This window comes from Pyxicephalus adspersus, chromosome 3 (assembly GCF_032062135.1).
Source record: "Pyxicephalus adspersus chromosome 3, UCB_Pads_2.0, whole genome shotgun sequence".
NCBI lineage: Eukaryota > Metazoa > Chordata > Amphibia > Anura > Pyxicephalidae > Pyxicephalus > Pyxicephalus adspersus.
The window spans coordinates 23,911,617-23,934,240 of record NC_092860.1 but is presented as its reverse complement, the minus strand read 5'-3'; the positions used below and the strand labels follow the sequence as shown (position 1 = coordinate 23,934,240).

Below are 22,624 nucleotides of genomic sequence, written 5' to 3'. Positions count from 1 at the left end.
GTGGCTCTCTACTACAACACTGGCTTCCTAAATAAACATGTCCATCCTGCCCTGCTCTACAAGGTTGTCAGGAATAAATTTATATTGGCTATATTCAGCAAAAATAAAAAACAAGAATTTATTATTGGCTGTTTCTTACCTTCCATGTTGCTTTGTACCGAAAGACAGCAGAAGCCATTTACCCTATTAAGGGTACAGTAAGCATCTTCAAAAGTCATTCCTCCTAGGTCCACCTTGTAAGCAGGATTTATAACATCAAAATCTACCTGCAGAAACATAGAACAAGAACGGCTCAAGACAACACTAGTGATCAGCCTATACAAGTAGGATGCCAAATAATTATACCAAGAATAGAAAATTACCAACAAAAATAAAAAAGCGATAAACACCTATTTATCAGGGGACAAATACATAGTGTTTGGAACTCACCCCCATGATCTGGTATCCAGGCATCAGAGACATTTCATCAGCTGCTGACCCCGGGGTCACCTGGTGGATGAAGATTCCTGTTTTGTTTCCTCCCATAATACTTATTTGTTTTAGTAAGTCATCTCCCTGAAAGGCAATCATCGTAACCCGACTGGTTATCCTCCGAGCATGACGTCTCCTCACGGGGCTGCAAGAGAAGAAATAGATTGGGAGTTTGTCCTAAAGCTTGGTTAGTATATTTCACCATAACAGCCTTTGTAATAATTGGGTACCACTGAAAACAATAACACTGGTACCTGGTGCCCTTTCCATAGTGGTAACTCACAGATATTTGTGGTGACAAGGTTATTCTACGTGCACACAGCCTAAAAATTAATGCTTAACATCGACGCTACCACACAAGGGCCCCCATTGGAAGATTTCTACTCTAATCCTGTTCTAGATACAACTTATCTCTATTCTGCCTCAATGACAGTGGTCATCAGGACAAACAGAGGATAAATCAAAAATATAAATACATAAATAAATAAATAAATGTTCTTTTAGCAAGTAAAAGGGAGACGAAAAAGAAGTTTCAGCTTTAGATATATCTAATGGAATATAATATACACATAATATGTATAAATTATACGGGAATTGAAATTCCAATAAACTTGTCAGTAACATTAGGAAGACTTAATAGGCCACTTATTTTAAAAAATATACTTTATACTAATAAAAAGGTTTCATAAATATTAAAGCATTGTATGGTGATATTGTCTGTGTGTAGATAATAAATGGGTACTAAGGGCTCTTTCATTTCTGCCTACTTTGATGCATTGGGTAACACAATACTGCCAATACACCAGACTAGACAAATTAACACAACTCCATTTTCTTTTCAAAATGCAATGCATCAAAATGCATTGTAGTCTGTTGCTGTGCATTGCCATATGCTGTAACATAGGTGCATTTTGGAGGTGGGTTGGGGTGCCTTTCAAAATGAATGGCACCACCAAGGTTCAAGAGTGGGTAGAAGTACCAGGTTACTGCAACACAATGTTGTGAAGTCCTGTTAAGGGTTTTTTTGGCCTGCTTACCTAGAAGAACAACCAAGCTCACATGTTCTGTCACCAATGTCCATAGGTGAAAATATCTGCAGACCTGGAACACAGATAATTAGTGTTGGAATGTAGTGAATGTATTGGAGGTAGGTGATGAACAAATTAACAGGGTGTTTGAAACATAGAGCAAATGTGTTTAATATAGATCCAGTTGAGTGCCTGACAGCCTTAGCAGAAAAGCATGATCCCTGCCATCATGTGGCAGAGAAGGACCCCTGTTCGCTGTGTGGAAGCAGTGGTCGCTCTGCAGAGGTCCCACCCATTGTTGTGCCGTCCTAACAAACCACAACTTCTATTCACCCACATATGGGCATCCTGCAACACCCCCAATATCTTACCAAAGATGAAAGTGACAGGGAGGCAGATAGTATGCTACAAATTATATTATGAGTTTATATGTGGGTTAAGTGACTAGATGGCTGTCAGAGTTTACCTAACAGCTCCACAAAGCTGGTCCACAGCAATCCTCTAATACTATGGGTTCTAAGGAAGGTCCACCAGACAAAAAAACCTCAGAACAAGTAAATCAAGGAGTCCTGCAGCTATCACAGCGATCAGGGCCTATTTTGGGTGGAAAGGGCCAATTGCTCAGGACCTTTACCTTCTTCTAGGACCCCAATTGATGGAATAGCAGAGGTGCAAGTAACTGGAATGCTGTACATTTGGGATCCCCACTTTTGCCCATGGCCATATTTATATCTATGGCCATGGGCAATGATATACGATATATTACTAAAGTTCTTTGGGGATATCATACATTTCATTATGTATTTCTTACCCTTCTTATAGTCTGCTTCATATTCAGAGTCAGTTTCTGCTCTCTCATCTTGGAGAATATCAGGAAGATCATTGGAACAATTACTGTTTGTAAAGATAATTAATAACTAGTTAATATAAAACAATTAGATACAAATCACATCAGAAGAGAATTGTGAAGGTCTGCAACAGATTTCATGATGAAGATGAGACAGATTTGTTGAATGGGAACTAATTTTAATGGAAGAGTTCTGGGATAAATGTATATACTAAAATTTTAAAGGTAACTTTAGTTATTTTTTCTGTATCATGTCATATAAATGACAGTAAACCTAAGATATTATATTCGTAGGAACAAAGGTCGGTTTTAACAGATATCATTTTCTTTTTGTGTTATATGTTATTTTAGTTTTATTTGTAAGATATTTTAAATGATAGATATTTTATGTATTTTTTTACCTATTAAGCAATATGTACACAAGGTTGTAAAACTGTACTTAACAATGAACAAGTCATTGCATTGCAAACTGTCATAAACAATATAAAAAACAGCCTCTAGATGGCGGTATATTACTATAATTTACTCAATGTAGTGGACCTATCATGACAATTTTAACATTATATAAAAAAGTGGCTATCCCTTTTATTTTAAAGAAAAAAAATTTACACTGCTGAACATGTCCTAGATAGGGCATGTGTTATCAGGGGCTTTACCATAATGTAAAAGAAAAAAAAAAGACTCATTCTTATGTATGTGCAGTGAAATCAGCACTTTTTTCATATTTGCAGGAAGACACTTCACTCAATCTCTTGAATGCGCAGTGTGGGTTTGGGTGTTGTGAAGAGAGAAGAAAGAAAATGGCCATGCCTGCCGTTCCGTCCAGTGGCGTGGGATTTTCTGGGTTCTGTTTGCAGATGGATCAAGGGCTTTTCACTGGTAAATGTAGGTGCTGTTTTTTTCTGTAAAAATTTAATTTTGGAAATGGATCTAGTTATAATGGGGCCAAAGGCACACTAGACGTTTTGCCATGGCCAAGGTGGGCTTATGGGAAATCCAGCCCTGTTAATAGCACAGTTAGCAAATAGGGAACACCTATAAGATAAGATGCAGCTACTTTAAAAAACATGAGAATTACCTAAATACTTTAGGATTTGTGTGGAATAAAATGTTGATGAATAAGCTTTTTTTGTATTTTATATTGCATTTAAAAGGCCACTTACCTCTTAGAAAGGCCGGCTAAATATTCATCATGGAAGGAGTAGCAAGAAATACTTTCCCCAAGATCACTGCTGGTTTGACAACTTAAATCCTGCCAAGACTGAAACAATGAAATTATGTGTTTAGAGCACATAAATATCAGAAGTCCTCACATTGTATTTAGTTAAAAGATAATGCTGACAATTTAAGGTTCATAGATAATGCTATGGATTTACTTTGTGGTTGCAGAAGATTTGTATTGCTGGCAGGCAAGGTTGAAAAGAAATATAGAATTTTTCATCTGTTTTTTCATGCTCATGTCGTGGACCATAATCCATAACCCCCAGGTTCCCATTCTAGCCATAAGACCCCCATGCCATACGCCATAACCCTCGATCCACATTCTAGCCTTGGCCCCCCATAATGACATAAACAACCCAGTTACACTTCCCAGCCATGAGACTCCCTGTCATAATCCAGTAATGCCACCCAGAGGTGAGGAGCCTGCCAGTGGTGGAGAACACTGCCCAATTCTCTCTTCAACACTTGACTGGCACGCATGCTTTGTGTTGGTTATGGGTGGACTTTGTGCCATTATTTACACGCCTTTCATGGAGTTTCCGTACATGGCACATGACACAATGGCACAGGGGTTTGGGACCAGCCCAGAGAAAGCAGTGCTGAGCATAGCAGGGGGCTTTAGCAATTACAGGGCCTAAGGCACCCGCCTCAGCGGCCTGAAGGACGAGATGCCCCAGGGCGTAACCCACAAAGTAAATTCAGACCCACTCCTTAAATCTTTACTATGTATCTGTGCCTGAAACCACAAAGCTTTTGCAGATAGAAATGGAAGCCATTCACAGAAAAAAAAAATGTGTGGTGACAGGAGGGACTGTACAGGAAAGATCTTTGCAGAAGTGTTAAAGGTAAATATTTTGCTTTGTGGGTTTGTTAAAGGCAAAGTTTTCCTTTAAAGAAGACTTTACCAAGTATAGACAATGCTAAAGACTGTTGTAAGAAGGAAATTATTGACCTCAGGCAGTAGTTAGGGAGAAATTCTGCATATACTATTTCAGTTGCATTGTCTGCAATACCATTCAGGCCCAGAAGGATGGCTTGCTCCCAAATTGTTTGCCTGATAATTTAAGGTTCTAACAGTATGCCATATGGAAAAGTCCACAGAGATGAATATAGTTGTGAAAGAGATTGCAAAAACTAAAAATTGCTTAAGACACCCATCAAAATAAGGAATCATGCAGAACTCTTTCAGACACGTTTCTAAATATTTATGTGAAGGGGTAAATGCTCTAATATATATAGATTTTTAAGAAATATTAATAATTCTTTTTAAATGAATCTAACAAACCTCAGACATGCTGCAAGAAGATCCTTTGTCCCCATCCTCCAAGGGGCAGAGAGCATCCATCCGCACCAGCCTCTGATGTCTAGATTGGGTGTTTTCTTTTCCCATCTGACCAAGATAAAAAGGTGTTAAAGAAAATCTCATTATGAAGGTTATCAAGATTTATTATCAAGAATTATCATTAGAAGTCATGAAATAAACATTGATACCAATACCTCTGTTATTTATTTGGCTGGAAGGCAATTCATTGCTAACAATAAACAAAAGCAGATCAATACATGCAACACCCAATACGTGTAATTGCTGCCTGCTTGATCTGCAACAAATATGCTCATCTACCTAACTGCTAAGTAAGCCTCAAGTTCATGAACATTATAATATGAGGGATGCTTGAGAATTAAAGACTGTTCATGAACTGTAACAATAACTAAATACCTTTTTGTGAATTTTCAACAATCTTTGTGGCTAAGGTAATTTTTGAATTACAGCGATCTTTTTATAAAGTACACTAGCTGATTACCCGGCATTGCCCGAGTATTTATTTATTGCAACCTTATAACATAGACCAAAAAAGGTAAGAGAGGCACGTAGCCGTAAGAATTAGGCGCAGTGCCTACATGACCGGGTGTTGGGGCCTAGCCCAGAGCTTTTAAGGGGTTAAGAAAAAGGGTAGTGTTGCCAGAGGGGGCTGGGCTAGTATATTAATAATGGAGTGTTATGTTAATCTATGTTAATGTATGCTTATCAAAGTGTAAAATGTAATTTATTTTGGTATTTATTTATTTGGATATTTGTTTGTTAATTATTTGGAAAGTTAAACTTTATTTATTGGTGTTTTAAATAAACGGCTGCTTGCCAGCCAATTTAAATCCAAGATTTTGTGTTGGGGTATTTAATTGGTGGGAGTGGCTGGTATGCAGGGGGAGTTTGGTAGTAGAAGGCAGTTATGACAATGGTGTTTATAAGGGATGGGCTAGAAGGTCCGAGCTACCCGCGTCATGGAAAAATATAAGCAAAAGGCACACTGCGCTGAGCAATACATACACACATACTTACATACATAGATGCAAATATACCTCTGACATATACCACAGCGCTGTACAAAGATCAGCGGTGCACTCACATGAGTCTCAATCATATGTCTAGCAAGTTTGGTTGAAATGTCTCCATGCGTTTCCTAATGATGGTGGAACATACACACATACATCCAAATATAGCTCTGACATATAGCAGAGCGCTGTGCAAAGATCAGCCGGTTCATTCACATGAGTCTCAGTCATATGTATAGCAAGTTTGGTTGAAATGTCTCCAAGTATTTCCTAGTGATCATTGGTGAACTTACATGAGCCTAGGTCATATGTCTAGCAAGTTTGGTGATGCGTTTCCTAGTGATGGTGGAACATATCATGTTTGGTTGAAATGTCTCCATGCGTTTCATCCAAATATAGCTCTGACATATAGCACAGCACCGTACAAAGATGACTGGTGCACTCACATGAGTCTTAGTTATATGTATGGCACGTTTGGTTGAAATGTCTTCATGCATTTTTGAGGGATGGTGGAACATACACACATACATACATACAATTTTTATATATAGATTCTCTTTGCAGAAACAATGAGGTTGAATTACTAAGAAAGTTTAGGATGTGTGCTTGGCAAAATAAGGTATTACTCCGCAAGAGTTCATTCACTTAGCTTTGTTAATCTGGTAAAGTTGCCAACCTTTTCCATCCAATGGTGTGCAAGCAAAAATGACATTTTTAAAAATTCCTTGCATGAATATGTATTCTTTGCAAAGTAAAAATTGCTGAGATATGGAGAAACAGCAGTATGTTGTTTAAACTCATTATTCCTTGTATCCATTATATTGTACATATTGCTTTATTGTGCTGACATCGTACATACTGCTTGTTATTTATAATAGAATCTGATAAACCGGATTTACCCTGGACATCTGGATGATCCCCATATGTACACAAATGTAGTTCCAACCATTATTCAGATTCTGACATTACTCACCATCTGAGACTGCAGTTGAGCCTCCAAACTTTGAATCTGTTGCTTGAGTTCAGAGTTACATTCAGTAAGATCCATGACCTTCTTTCTCAGCAAATCCTTCTCTGCTAGGGAATGGGAAATCTCACCTTGAACCATGTCACGAGCTCTATAAGCCTGCAGAAACAGTAACAAAAACTGTGATTGCTATCTGCATCCTTACTGAAGCTTTTAGTAATGAGCCAAACTTAACCCGACATGTCTAATTCTGAAGATATTGCGCAGCTCACTGAAGCTGCTTCTTCAGTTCTAATTTGTGTCAGTTACATATTTCTCACAGCATAGCCACTCAGATAACTCAGTCACATGAATCTAATCATCATGGAATGTGTTATGCCAGAAGTGGACTGATAAGATGGATCAACTTTGGTTTCGGCTGTACATTTATCAAAGTGAATTATTACATTGGTAGCGATTTACCTGAATAAGATGCAGCTGTTCTGACTTTGGCTATCCATACATAAGCAAGCAGAAATCATGTGTTTTTTTACATTTCTTGCAAATTATTGGGCATTCTCAGCAAAGTGACTGCCACATTCCATACTGGGAGCATAGACCGTATGAAGGTTGGCCTGCACTGAGATTTGCTGATTTCAGGTTGGTCTTATTTTACTCATCTCATTATATACTCAACTGCTCCTCAACACAGAAAACTTTACTAAACAATAATATATGTTCTCATTCCCAATTTATCTGTATGTACAATCCTTTGCATAAATAATTAACACAGTTCAGGTTGTAAAGTTGTACAAACAAGAAATAACATTTTCTGACATATATATAACATATATGACACATATATATATATATAACATTATACAAAAACCTCCTTGCCAAAGAGGGGTGAAGGCTTCAACCTGCTTCGGCAGACTATCACCCAAAGTCAAAAAAAGTCTGTTGTTCCCTTTTGCAGAAAGTCCAATCATAAGAGTCAACACATGGTAAATGGCCCAGATCCTTCCACCCACCGTACAACTTACTATTGTACAGAGAATCTATTAATTCTAAATATTTTACAGAACAGGAATGAAAGAAAAGCAGCACTATTACCCCTTTACAAACTTCCAATGTCATTTATCTACAGTTAGGTCCAAATAAATATTTGGACCGAAACAACGTTTTTCTAATTTTGGTTCTGTATATTACCACAAATAATGTTAAATAAAACAACTCAGATGCAGTTGAACTGCAGATTTTCAGCTTTAATCCAGTGGGTTGAACAAAAATATTGCATGTGAGGAGGCTCAGAGGCTCAAAAGTAGTTGAACAAATTAAAAAGCTGAAAATAAAATGTTCATTTTTAATACTTGGTTGAAAACCCTTTGCTGGCAATGACAGCCTGTAGTCTTGAACTCATGGACATCACCAGATGATGGGTTTCCTCCTTTTTAATGCTCTGCCAGGCCTTTACTGCAGCGGCTTTCAGTTGCTATTGGTTTGTGGGCCATTCTGCCTGAAGTTTAGTCTTTAACACATGAAATGCCTGCTCAATTGGGTTCAGATCAGGTGACTGACTTGGCCATTCAAGAATATTCCACTTCTTTGCTTTAATAAACTCCTGGGTTGCTTTGGCTGTATGTGATTTTCCATCTGTATTATGAAACGCCTCCCAATCAATGTGCTAATGTACAGAACCAAAATTAAAAAAAAGTTGTCTCTGTCCAAATATTTATGGACCTAACTGTATGACCTAACTGTATGTGTGTGTTCACCTGGTCACGCTCTTTTTGCAGGTCAGACACTTGATTGTGGAATGCTTCTGTCTTGTTTTTCAAGATATCATAGTTAGATTGCAAATGTCGACTCTCCTGAAGCATGGTGTCCTTTTCTTTCTGCCACTGCCAAACAAACCACATCACAAATGTCATCAGAACCACATCACATGCAAAGCAGTGTCCTCAGGTTTCCATAACTCTGATACATTATTTCAAATGTGCCATTGTTTAGATATCTTTCTTTTATAATTATATAATATAATGATGTATTGGCTCCTGCACCCAGCTCTCACCTCTACAAACACACATAGGAACCTGTGAGAAATATGTATACCTGTAGTAAGTCTGGATTTTCACTCGATATGATCACATACCTGTACTAACTCTAGATTTTCACTCGAGATGATCACATACCTGTACTAAGTCTAGATTTTCACTCGAGATGATCACCAATGATCTCCAGAGATTAGTATTTATTATTTGTAAGGAGTTTAAGCTGTGTTTACGCTATGTAGTCACTAGAACGTCTGTTAATTAAATTTTAAAATTGTAAGTGTGAATCCAAACTTTATTTCATGGTAAAAACAAATACTATATTTTGAAATATTACCCAAACGCTGTTAAGTATTTACATTGTTTTGTTTGTATTGTGTGATTTTCTGAAAATTGTAAGTAATTATTTAACCTGACCACACAAATAAATGGCACTTACCATCATTTCCAATGCCTCACCAGCGGCTATCTTCTTTTTGGCATCACAAAGCTGGGCTAGTAACTCTTCATGACTTGACAAATCTCTATCTGAGCACTGAATTATGTCCAATTTTTCCTGCAGGCAAAAATGTGGGGCAAGAAAAATATTGAGTATGGGTATGTATATTTAGTTTACAAAAGCATCACATCATTTAAACAAAAATGTTTTTGCTGTTTTTTCTTCTGTCACCCGTTAGTGGAGATGGTCAATGAGATACAGGAAATCTGACTCTGACTCTGACAATCAAACTCTGCAAGTATAGCATTTGGTTGGCTTAGTCAGATCAACTGTGACTGTGAACAGTGTTAAAGCACTTCCCCAGCACTCCATTCATCCCTGATAAGCCTTAGAATTTAATTGTTGCCATTTTTGTTTGTTGCCTTAATGCACATGTGATACCGTGCATTATGTTGTGTGTTATCATGAGTTGACATGCACCACAAAAGTGTGATTTGTACCTTGGGAATGATAAAACAGCAATTTAAGGGCACTCCGGTGTAGATGGAAAGTGAAAGTACAGTAGAACCACGGTTATCTGGAACTCAGATAATCAGAAAATTTGGATAACTGGCACCTGACAGCTCCGCTTTCTTGATTGCTCTTGCAGCCCTAGCATCTGTTTTGCATCCAAGAACTGCTGCGGGAGTAATCAGGAGAGTGGAGTTGTCAGGAGAGCAGAGCAGAGCTCCGCTGTTTGCTCCACTTCGTAAATGGCTGAGAAAAGAGAAACCCCGATGATGGCTCAAGCCGCATCAGGGTTTCCCTTTTTTCAGACATTCAGCACTAGAGGTGAATGGGGACAAGTCTCCCCATTCAAGTCTAGTGCCGAATGGCTGAGAAAAGGAAAAAGGAATTACCTTTAGTTAACTGGAAACTACACTTATCCATTCACCATGGGTGCCGGATAACTAGATTTCACTGTATCACCAATAGTGATAAAACTTGTCCACCTCTGCTGCCTTCCTATTGACCAGTGAGATAGACCATTCCATTCCAAGAGGAGCCAGTAGTCCGCCACTACTGGGAAGCTCTGCATTCAGATGTAACAGTATGTTTAGTTTCTAGATATGTACTGCTACCTCCAGGTGCCTCCACTTTATACATTGCCCCCCCCCCCCGATTTTCCCAATAAAGTATCTTTAACTTCTAAAATTTAAGACCAGAAATTAGGTGCAGACCCAGAATAAGTGGTTGGGAACTCTAAATAAGCGAGATAATCAGAATCATCTCTGTGCATGGAAAAAATGGGATTCTACAATTTTTCTTATGTGGTGGAAATGAAGACCCATATGATTTAGGAATACAAAAACGCACAATTCCAAGTTCTTGATGTATTCTGTGACCTGGTTTCTTTGCTCCATTGTAGTAATACTTTTTACATAATGTACCTATATGTATTGCCAACAATATTAGACAGTGTAGGGTTAAAAAAAAATGGTAATGTATGTTTGCTGATTGTGTTATGTTGGGGAGAATTCCTTTCACTTTCTATCCTACGGGTGCATCAGGAAGTGAAAATAAATCCTGAAAAAAGTAATCCTGTCTTATAAAGTTGTCGCCAGAGCAGATATCCCCACTAACTATTCTCACAAACCTTATATTTTGGTGAAAATTGTAAGATTGTCCATCACTTTCAAACATTCCACACATTTCAATCTGCAAATAAAGTAACCCATAATAGCGATGGGCTTATAGGAATGTATGGGGGTGGTGTTGAAACAGGTCCTGATACCAAGCAGAAGGTGTTGAAGCTTTGTCTGCTAAGAATGTCTAGTACTTAAGCTAAGTAAAATATAATGACAGGGTCTCTTAAAAAATTACATTTTATATATTTTTCTGGTTACTATTGGCAGAAATAGAAGATATAAATTCAGAGATCCAGTTCTGTATTAAAAGATGTGTACAATATATGGTTTGCAAACACTATTACCTGATTTTGGAGGATTATCCTTGATTATGTGCATACTATCCAACACTAGGGATTCACTTTATAAAACAGGGAATCTGACATTCCCTGGTAGAAATCTTCCAGGTCTATGCATTTCAATAGCAGTATTTGATTCTCCTTAGGGAATGTTGGATGGAATGTTAGATTCTTTTTTTTTTTAAGTGGACCCCTAAGTATAAAAGTTTTGTAGATTGTTTCTTGTTGAATAAACGTCTCACCTTTCAGATCTGTTTTTGCAAATACTACCTATGTGCTGATCATGAATGAGTCAACCTAATAATTGGTGGTCTATGGTGATTTAACACTCTGGTGTCCATCACTGCCCAGTCCTCAGAATGCCAAACTTTGAACTGGGACTCTTTAGCAACATACAGGCCAAGATGGAGATTTTTCAGAAGGTGCAAATAAACTATGACTCAATGACTTACCTGTTGTGGTTCTCCTGCCATATCCAGCTTTTCTTTCAGCTTCCTGTTTTCCTTCTTTAAGGCTAGCAGCTCTTCTTCACATTGACTTTTATTGTTCCAACTCTGAGCCACTTGCAGCTCCATTTTAACTCTATGAAATTCTTCTTTAAGAGCATAGATCTGTAAAGAGCACAGTGAAAATTAACACTGTTTCATCATATCCAGCAATCTGCCAAAGCAAAATTATAGGCAAAAAATGTATAATCCTTTCAGAATTTATGCTTATCTGTTATCAATTTAGAAACACGATATCAATTCACCAGGTATAGAATTTACCATATGTTACCCATCTAGGAACTTTTGGGTTCCTCTAGAGTTTGTTAGAGGTTCCTCGAGCAATAGGCATTTTGTGCCTCCCAGGTAATTTACCACTGACACCAATAATCTTTTTTGGCTATGTGTAAGGGTGGCATTTCTCCCACTGGCCACCGTGATAATATACTATGAGCTGTGAATAATATTTTAATTGTTGGGACCTCAGTTATGGTAAAAAGTATGATAAAGGCTGGTATATACTATTTCATGACTTGGTAAAATCACATTGCTTGCTTTATAAGATGTTGTTTGGTGTTAAACTTAGATGTCCTACCTAATGCCAGTAACTACAAAACTTTTGCTACACATAGCAGCACTCTTTTTATTAGGTCACCACATACATTTTCTTGGTTTCCTTTCTCTAACTTGTAAAATTGTAACAATATAGATATAAGGATCTGGAGTGACAGTATTTCTACTAATGGAGAAACGTGTGCCTAATACTATTAAAATCTGGCAGCTAAGGGCAAAAATCTTGTATAAACTCTGCCTTATGGTGCAGTTTTCAGCATTTAGGCCTAAATAAATTCAGGTGCGTCAGGACGAAAGGAGTATGAATTAGCCAAATGGTGAGGAGCCATTGCTCTTTTCTTTTAGAAACAGTAGTCTCTTTGCAGATGTCCAGCAAGCCCCTATACTAATTCAGAGTGAATCTCATACTTCCTCCTGATTAGAGAGCCCAGTGACTCAACATGGGGTGAGTCGCACTTCTGCTTCTGGCAGAGGAGAGGCTTTTCTACTTGTGGCTTATTTCTAAAGATAGCTTACTATAAGCCTTTGCACTCCCTTTGTCCTGATGCACTTGAAATGTATTTAGCTGATTTAAACTTAAAAAATAAATTTGTCTTTTATAATTTTACTACCTATAGGAAAATGGAAGATGTGAATAGATGTTAAAAACAGTGTCATTACCAGTCCTCATAAAAAAACATGCAACAATAATTTAAAGGATAGAGTTGCACAGCAATTATTAGGAATTATAAAACCCTTTGGTATGTTAATCAAAGGTATTTATACACACATCATACATTCCATAGAGCTTCATTCAATGGAAAAGTGAGTTCAGAGTAAATCTCTGTAACAAAGCATAAAAAAACAGGAAAAACCCCAACAGGGTCCTTCTCCATTTTTAAAAAGTTAAAAAATAAATTTAGCTAGACATGCATTTTAAGCTTAACATTTGTAGAACATATAGTATTGTATAAATGTCATATATGCATCTAAATAAAAAAACATTCCATTAACATACCAAAGGGCTTATTTTACCCAAAAATTGTTGTATCACAACTCTGCAATGATCTTCCATTCTAAAAACACAGTTGCTGCAATGCCTACACTTCTTGTCCCAATCTTTTAAGTCTCTATCCCTAATGAAGATTAGAATTTCCAGCAACACTAAAATGAACAGGCGGTGTACAAACAACACTGTTCACTGAGAAAGGGGGAGGATGAATGGAAGGCACCCCGCTGCGTCATCCTCTGCAGAAAATGAGTAACAGCTAGGCAATTGGCATTTTTGGAAGAAGGGACAGTAATGGATATCTGTAATGATAGATTATCCTTATACCTTCATGAATGGGGTGCCACTGAAGCCTGGATGCTCAGACCAAATCTCAGACAGGGGCTTATTGCAGAAAGGGACAGGCAATGTCCCCTTTGCAATAGGCATTCTTACCTGTTTGGTTGCCATCCTAAGCTGTCAAAAAACCTAAATTGTGATCAGGTAGGTAAAGTTATTTTATTGCAGGACGGACATCACCTGTCCCTTTTTTCATAAAGGACCTGCCTACTTGTAATGTTTTTAATGTTTGGGTTAAGTTCAGCTTTAATATTAGTTCTATAACTAATTTACCTGGTATATAATTTATTGTGTTTTAAGGACATATAAAATTTTTTATATGGTACACTGTTTAGAAAATTGATTCATTCTTTTTTCTATAATCTGACAGATGGAAAAAATGCATTGTGTTATTTTCCAAAAATAGTTTTTTTTACAATTTTTTAAAACTTTTAAATTGATTATTTGTTTTTTTTACACACTCTATTGAATTTTTACAACTCCTTATTTTTGCCCTTAGCTTTTCTGCTCCTCTCTCTGACTACTGCAGTTGGCAGCAAATCACATGTAATTACCGCAATTGACTATCATGCTGATCATTAGATTGTAATCTATGCCAATTAATTCTTAATCACCAGATGAGACAGAGCCACCAGTAAGTTGATGTCAGTGGCTGTCAGTGAGGATGAAGTCTCAGAATAAGGTGTGTACAGACATGTGTGTTCCTAATTCCACAATGGAATGTAAAATAACATTCTCTCTTCACACGCCATTGTACTTGAGAATATTGGACTGCACATTCTGTTGGAAAGAGGTCAAGAAAAATCTTGACTGATTAGATTGATGGAAGTTATTCTACTTTCCAACAAAGTAACTAACTATATCTACAAAAATATTGTATACATTTAGGAAGAATATCTTAAAATGCATAATATAAGCCAGGCTCTTTCTTAAGAGTGAGGTATCTGATTCCAATGAATGAGTCAGCATTGATACAGCTATATTATTATAGCCCAAATGTGTTCCAGCCCCTGAGGGGGTACAGCATTAGTACATTGGACTGGCAAAGCCTACTCCCTCATTTAGACCTTGAGCCATGCAAGACTTGCAATGAGTGATAGTATGACCTTATGGAATGACGTCCTGACCTCTATGTAGTCTGAGGAGCGTTTGTAAACAACTCTATATGAAATGAAATGTTCTGACCTGTTCTTGCAGCTCATTGTTCCTGCTTTGTACTCCATCCTTTTCCTGCAGGGCATGAGAGTATCGCATTGACAGTTCATATTGTTCATCTTTTAGTTTGGTCAGCATTTGAGTCTGGGCATCTAATTCTCTGTGAAGTCTTTGGTTTTCATACTCCATGTTGCGAACACAATCTCCTTCCTCTTCCAGCTGCAGCTGCTTTTCACGCATTTTGCGCAAGTGGTGCACTAACGATCTTTTCAGCTGTTTCTCTTGCGTCAACTCCTCCTGCAGATTGCTTAGCATATCTCTCAGAAGCATACTCAGCTGACTGCTGTCTATAAACTCTAATAAGAAAAATAGATGTAATGAAAGATGGAACTCAACGTGTTACCATGCCAAATAAACTAATATAGCTACAAGGAGAAAAACACTCAATGGTCCTGAGTTGGTAGGTAATTTGCATTTGTGACTGATATGGTTACCATCAAATATATATATTTATATTGATTGTTTTAGTTTGATTAATATACAATATTGGACCCTTTCAATGAGAAACCTCCATTAGACATTTCTGTATGACCATTTTAAATTATTGGACCCTTCCAGTTCTAAACCTTCATTAGACCTTCCAGTATGATCACTCTAAATTGTTGGACCCTTCCAATTGGAAACATCCATTAGACCTTCCAGTATGATCACTCTAACCTTTTGGACCCTTCCAATTGGAAACTTCCAATAAACCCTCCAGTATAATCACTCTAAATTATTGGACCCTTCCAGTTGTAAACCTCCATTAGACCTTCCAGTATGATCACTTTAAATTATTGGACCCATCCAGTTGTAAACCTCTATTAGACCTTCCATGATGATCACTCTAAATTATTGGACCCATCCAGTTGGAAACCTCCATTAGAACTTGCAGTATGATCACTCTAAATTATTGGACCCATCCAGTTGGAAACTTCCATAAGTCTTTTTAGGTCAATTGCTTTAAGTAATTGGACTCCTCCAGTGGGATATCCACCACTGGAACTCCCCAATGAGAAACCTCCAGCCTCCTGGCATACAATGGATGTCACCAATAGAAACACCTATGGGGATTTGATACAGATAATAAGAATATAGTGAAGTATTCAGTTGTTTTACTACACAAAAATGTGGCATTTTTAGGTTATCTCTGTTGAATTTAGGTTTATAGCTTTGTAATTTCTATGTCCAGATTCTGTTAATACAAAAACTTCCGTTTGTAATAAGTTACTAGTAAAAATAAATTTGGAATGTGTGGAACAAGAAAAATTGAGTGTTTCTAAAGTATCTACTATTACTTTAATATGTGGAATGAAAGTGCCCCATAAAGGGATACCTAAGGTTGATAAATATATGTTTGCTAAGTTTTATCATATTTCTTCAGACTACTTTTCTGTGCCAAATTTAGCACTACGAGTAATAGTCTCACATTATGTATTTGTATCCTGTATCTGCGCCTGATCTGAAACTGACACTCAGTGGCAACACTGCCTTAGATGATCTTACACTGCAGTCACCAGTAGTGCACTGCTATCTGGAGGAAATTAGGGCAAAATGTAAAAAAATTCAGGGTATTATTTTTTACTGTAAAACAGCAAATTGTCACTGTTTCAGTTTGGGTCCTCCCCTAATTAATGGAGTGGTCAGGTTATGTTATTCATTACAGACAAATTAAGTGACATCGGAATCACTGAAAACTTTTAAACAAATTAGATATGTATCTTTTGAGAAATAGGATTCAAAATTATGAAACTGAAATGCGTAACATTTCCAGGAAATACATTGCTTATCTATATATGGAATCAGGAAGGACTTCTATTTTTTATGTTACTAATAAACAATCAACACATCTCCTATGAGTGTTTGGTAACCAATAAAAAAGTTTCATTTCCATTATTGTAATATCCTGTACAATCCCTACTATCTTCCTACGCCTTTCCTTGTATTCTTTTGTACATTGTTTTAACCACTCTCATTGCCCTTTTTATCTTACATTTTTTTGGTTACTTTATTTTGAGCTATTATTTGATCATGCTTACAGTAAGTAAACTTTATTTGTAAATTGATATAACAGTATTTTTGTATTGATTTCATGAATGTGAGTTTCAGATGCAGTCAATTAATGACTGACATTACATGTAGGTATATAAAAGATGAATAGGTAGATAAACTGTATCTAGAAATATAGATAGATACTATTTGTGCAAATCAGTTTTATCTTAGAAAAAATCCTAGGCTTGGGTAACATGGAGAGAACAGATGCAGTTAGGCAGCAGAAAACACTCTTCGGAGCAGGGTCCTCTCCTCCTGTGTCACTGTCTGTATTCAGAGTACAGGGCTGCCTAATATGTTGGCACTATATAAATCCTGTTTATTATTAAAAAAAGCCCATCCCATAAATCCAAGCTAGACTTATTAGCCTTTGAGAGTATAAGAAAAATGAAGAACAAGTTATAACTGGACACGCTTACTACATCAACCAAGAAATGTATTTTCTCTTACTGCTGAAACTATTTGGATCCTTAGATGGTGCTTTTCCTGTGATATGGGTATATAATCTTGGCTCTGCCAGTATCAAGCTATCCAAGAAAGCGAGGGCTCCATTCTTTCCTCTTGTTCGAAGTATGTCCAAAAGGTGCCCTTCAATGCAAAGTAAGAATTTATTGAGACAAACATGAAATGTGTAAAGAAATATATTTACCTTGTGATCATGGATCACATGATCACAGAGTGTTAGCATAGATTTGTGAATTCTGAGACACCTTGCACATGCTTTTACATAGTGTTGGTGATGGAACATCTATGATTTCACACCTACAGTATTTATTTGTATAGGACAGCCTTAACTGAACCAGTGTTTTCCCCAAGTTGTCCAAAGCAACAAGTTCACTACTACTGGTACACGCAACTGCTGCCCCATTCAGTCTTTGGAACTTACATTTTGGGCCTGATTTATTAAAGCTCTCCAAGACTGGAGAAGATACATTTTCATCAGTGAACTTAGGTGACCCGGCAAACCTGGAATGAATCACTTAAAAATCATTTGCTATTTGTTAGCAAATGTTTTCAATCTTGGACCAGATCTATTCCAGCTTTGCTGGACCACCCAGGTTCACTGATTAAAGTGTATTTTATTCAGTCTTAGAGAGCTTTAATAAATCAGGCTCTTTGTGTCTTGAAAGGGTTGAGGTCTTTCTGTCTGCCCCTATGTCTTAGCACTGTCTAGTCACAAATGAGAAAGAAGAAAGACCTATTGAAACATTTTCAAATACAGTTACATGGAAAAAAATGTGTGCAGTTGAGCAAAGCTGATTGCAGATCTCTAGGTATGATTCACTGGGACCTCCTCAAGAAAGCACTATGACTGCTTTCACTCAGAGAGTCCTTCCAACAGAATGCTGTCAGGGGACAGGTTTTCTACTAAAGCTGTGGATACTTTCCACTAAACTAAATCCAAGACTTTGCACACATTTTGATTTAATGCTTCTGGAATATAAGTAGTTGATTTCAACTAAAAAAAAAAACACGGTCATAACTTTTACCCAGTGCTCTTATCACCCTGAGTCCCCCAATGCTAATGTCCCTGACAAGGAATGCTCACTGCCTGTACTGAATTTGGCCTGTTCTCGTATCTGAAATTGCATGTCATCTTCATACCACATTCTATCCTGGTTCTATCTGGTTGCCTGTCATTTGCACAGGTGTGTCTGAGGGAAGGAAACTGCTACACCCACCAGTAAAGTTAATTACTCTTTGTAGGGTGCTTTGGCGAAAATGTTATGGGTGTGCTATCGCTCTAAGCCCTGCCAATTTAGAAAATCACATGCTTCCCCACATGCAGATAGCACAGAGAGCCTGATTTATTAAAGCTCTCCAAGGCTGAAGAGGATACACATTCATCTGTAATCCTGGGTGATTCAGCAAACCTGGAATGGATTTGCTAGCAAATGTTTTGAATCTTGAACCAGATCCATTTTAGGTTTGCTGGATCACCCAGCTTCACTGATGAAAGTGTATCCTCTCCAGCGTTGGAGAGCTTTAATAAATCTGGTCGAGAAAGTTCACTATCCTGCTAGTTTATGAAACTTATCTTATAACATATACGGGTTACACTTTTGATTTCCTTATCTCTATTTAGTTGTGTGTTCACTTCCCTTCTACTATTTTTCCTTTATTTTTGATTTGCCCTTCAAATTCACTCATTCAAACTTTTTAAAATAGATTAGTTTGGATTCACTGTTTAGGTATTTTCACACTTTTAGATCATAAACTCCATAGACTTGAACTGCTTGCACTTAAAAATGTTTATAGGGATTTCTATGCTTTTGCAAGCAGTTCCTATCCAAGTCAATAGAGATTATGGTCTAAAGTGTGAAAATGCCTCTGGAGCATATCCAAGATATCTGGTTTAGGGAATTTCAACAAGTTAATTTGGAGGAGGGGCAAAAAAAAGGAAAAAGAGGGAGTGGGAAGATATGAATTTGACAGGGAAAATAAACAAACCTAATCAAAAGAGAATCAATGAACAAATATTTTACAAATAGACCCCAATCTGTTCCATTTTGCACCAGATGGAATTTTAAGATCTATAAGCGACATTTTTATGGGGCCCATGTCATGGGGCCCATGTATAAGCGACATTTTTATGGGGCCCATGTCATTTTATATTTTTCTTTGTATTCTTCCTCATTTCCCTTTCTGGTAATATACCAGGAAGGTAGGAGAACTGTTTCCTAATCTTATCAATAGATTTCCCTTCAATTCTTGTTGTATCCTGGTGGATCTTAGATTTGTAATCACTGTCTGTCCCAGTGGCCCCGGCCATCGGGACAAATACAACAAAACCCGACACACTGGTAACACAGACAGCAATACAAAGCTTTAAAAATCCCTTAGCTAACCAAAATTAAAAAAAAAAAATGATTATACAGCTAACAGCTATTCATATACTTTAATCATACTGCCAAATAGTATTTTACATTTATAAATTATAATTTATTTATAATTTATAACCAAAAGTCACAAAACATGTTATATACAGCAAACAATTCATCTTGATCTGTATAGTAGTACTTTACTAGTTAGACTCACCAAGCCTCATAGCCCTGGTTGAAAACTTTGCACAATGCAGGATCTCCTCTTCATCCATGGCATCTAAGACTTTGGTTTGCCGCAGGTACGGTGTGAGACGTTCTGGTGACAGTTTCTGTACAATTTTACATCTGTGCTTCTCAATCATTTCCCAGAGATCCTCTTCCTCCATATCCATCAACTCTGGGTCAGCCTTCCACTGCGCTGCCATAATTGTCTATGATATCCAAAGCTGAATATAGAAACAAGACCTGTGGTTGTCACTGTATTTAATCACCCAAACACAAGAATTCCAAGTGCAAAGCAAATACAATGATCTTATTGTCAGCACGTTTCTTACTGCCAAAGTTCAGCCACAAATTATTTTTTACTTCCTTGTTAGTCCAAAATAAATGAAAACACTTTATATAAGACATGTTAGTTTTATCAACCATATCTATTAATAATATATAATAAGAGAACGTACCTCAAAATGAATTCATATATCCGTATGAAAAATAGCAGCAGCTCTACAGAGAAACAGGAAATGAATATATAAAAAATGTTTCACATATAGAATTACTCTTAGCTGGAATTATGTCACCAATGTAGATACGTAGGTAGCTACATAACTGGAATTTCACCCCCAGGGCTGCGTAATTTTCCAGCCCGCAGAAAAAAAAAATATTCTGCTCTTACTGAAGCACAAAGTTCACAGATCGGGAAATCTGTGAAAATGAAAAGAGGGAACAGCCAGATAATAAAATAACAAGACTTAACAGCATTGTCTTTACTTATTATGCATTTAACCAACCCCTGTAAGGGTACAAATCTCCAGAACTGGTCTATCTAGAAGAGGGGTTTTAAGTAGTCTTGGTGTTTGAATTTGGGTTGTCCTTATATTCGACCCAAATATGGCTGTTCGAATTCGGATAGACCCGAAAAACACAGGATTCGACAGTAAAAATTTGGGGACAAAATGTGTTTAAAAAAAATAAAATAAATAATTTTAAAGAAATGTATTGAATGATTGTATTTTTTAAACTTTTTTTTTACAGGTTTTCCCACAATGACATGATTCCCGCAGCTGTGCATGTATGTATTTATCTATGTATTCTTGGATAGAGTTTCTCTATCCAGGAATACAGGGCACTACAGGTGATGAATGGGGACAAGTCCCCATTCATCATCTGTAGTGCCCGGGGATTGTAGTTTGATTGCTCTTGCAGCCCTTAAAAGACCCTTAAAAAAAACAGAATACTCGCACCATTGACTTCAATGGTGTTTCAATTTCAGCATTTGATCACCTGGAGAATTTCTCACTATTCATTCGAATAGCTGTTGAATCGAATAGTGAGATATTCAACCAACACTAGTTTTAGGGTTTACAACATGAAAGTTACGTAATTCAGAGAAATATATCAATAACCAACAATTGTATTCCATCTCATAGATGCTAAGAAAGATAAAGGCAATTTTTACCAACACAATAAAATGTATACAGTCATTCAATTCTTGAGTCCACATGCAAGTGATACCATGAGTTCATATTGATTCATAGGTTCAAACAAATCCTATGTGTTTTGGGACACTAGGATTTGTTGGAACCCATGAATCAGATATTGTGTATGGACACTAGTATTTGTTTAAACCTGTGAATCAATACAAACTATAGGTATAATACAATACGTTATGTTAGATTACCACAGATTTACACATTTAAGGAACACCATGAAGTCATCTGTTCACCCCTCTGCTTTCTGGCTGGAGAGTAAATGAGCATCATCAGGCTAATGAGGTCATCTCTTTGCTCACTCTGCTCACTCTTATCACAATGGTATACTCGCCTCTAATTGGCTCTTAGTACCCCTCCTGCTATCAGCCTAGGGGCTGTTGTATATAAGGAATTGCAAGAGGTTTATACCTAAACAATCATAGGTACGCTAGCACTAGCTAATATATACTATAATTGTCGATTGACAGTTTTATTTAATTTTCATGGCATGAATTGTGTTTGACAACCTGCATGTTTCTATTATAATAGTACATTTTACAATAAGAGGATCATGGAGAGGTTAGAGTATCTTGTATTTATCAGGTAACTCCAGGAATAATATCCAGTAGAACCAGATGACCTCAAATTTCCCAATCGTTTCCTGTATACTGAAAGTAAGATCCTCCATGAGCAAAATCTTATTCACCTTAAGTAATATAGGATTATTCATTTAATTTAGAGCTACAAAAATAAAAAATAAGGTAAACATGTTTTCATACAAAATGTATAAAGAAGCTAAGGAAAAATCAGAGAAAGGTGATAAAAACTGTTAAGGGTTACCTAGGGTGGATTATTAGTAACAGTTTTAATGAATTTTTTACAATTTTGTTCAGCATTGCTCACTGCCACCAAATGTCAAATCTGCAAACTTTGACTCTTTAAGAACCAGCACTGCGGTGTGAGCAGCCAAATGGCTGGCAGGTCTGAACCTGCTTAATTGTTAATTAATGTACTTACTGCTTATTAGTAATATGCAAATATATTGGAATGTCCAAGCCTGGTCACAGTTCTACGTGAAGGAAGGTCATATCAGTTTATTGTTTTCACTTTTATAAAGGATTAAAAGAAATGCTTTGGACAAAAAAACCTCAGTGGCTTAACATTATAATGCACTGGTAAT

The 22,624-nt window shown here is 36.9% G+C and overlaps 1 protein-coding gene across 1 annotated transcript in view; it reads right to left on the bottom strand.

The window, feature by feature from the left end:
- The window catches only part of CARD14 (caspase recruitment domain family member 14), a 29,685-nt gene extending 9,070 nt beyond the window's left edge, over positions 1–20,615 (bottom strand). Inside the window, exons 1-14 of the mRNA XM_072403956.1 lie at positions 20,437–20,615; positions 19,971–20,202; positions 17,382–17,519; positions 14,871–15,196; positions 11,753–11,911; positions 9,335–9,451; positions 8,620–8,745; positions 6,872–7,024; positions 4,853–4,957; positions 3,510–3,607; positions 2,311–2,393; positions 1,509–1,572; positions 430–616; positions 140–266 (exon numbers count right to left, since the gene is read on the bottom strand). Coding sequence (XP_072260057.1) covers positions 140–266; positions 430–616; positions 1,509–1,572; positions 2,311–2,393; positions 3,510–3,607; positions 4,853–4,957; positions 6,872–7,024; positions 8,620–8,745; positions 9,335–9,451; positions 11,753–11,911; positions 14,871–15,196; positions 17,382–17,519; positions 19,971–20,181 — 1,894 coding nt within the window. The 5' untranslated portion in view covers positions 20,182–20,202; positions 20,437–20,615. The remainder of the gene's footprint in view (positions 1–139; positions 267–429; positions 617–1,508; positions 1,573–2,310; positions 2,394–3,509; positions 3,608–4,852; positions 4,958–6,871; positions 7,025–8,619; positions 8,746–9,334; positions 9,452–11,752; positions 11,912–14,870; positions 15,197–17,381; positions 17,520–19,970; positions 20,203–20,436) is intronic.
- Positions 20,616–22,624: the final 2,009 nt, after the last annotated feature.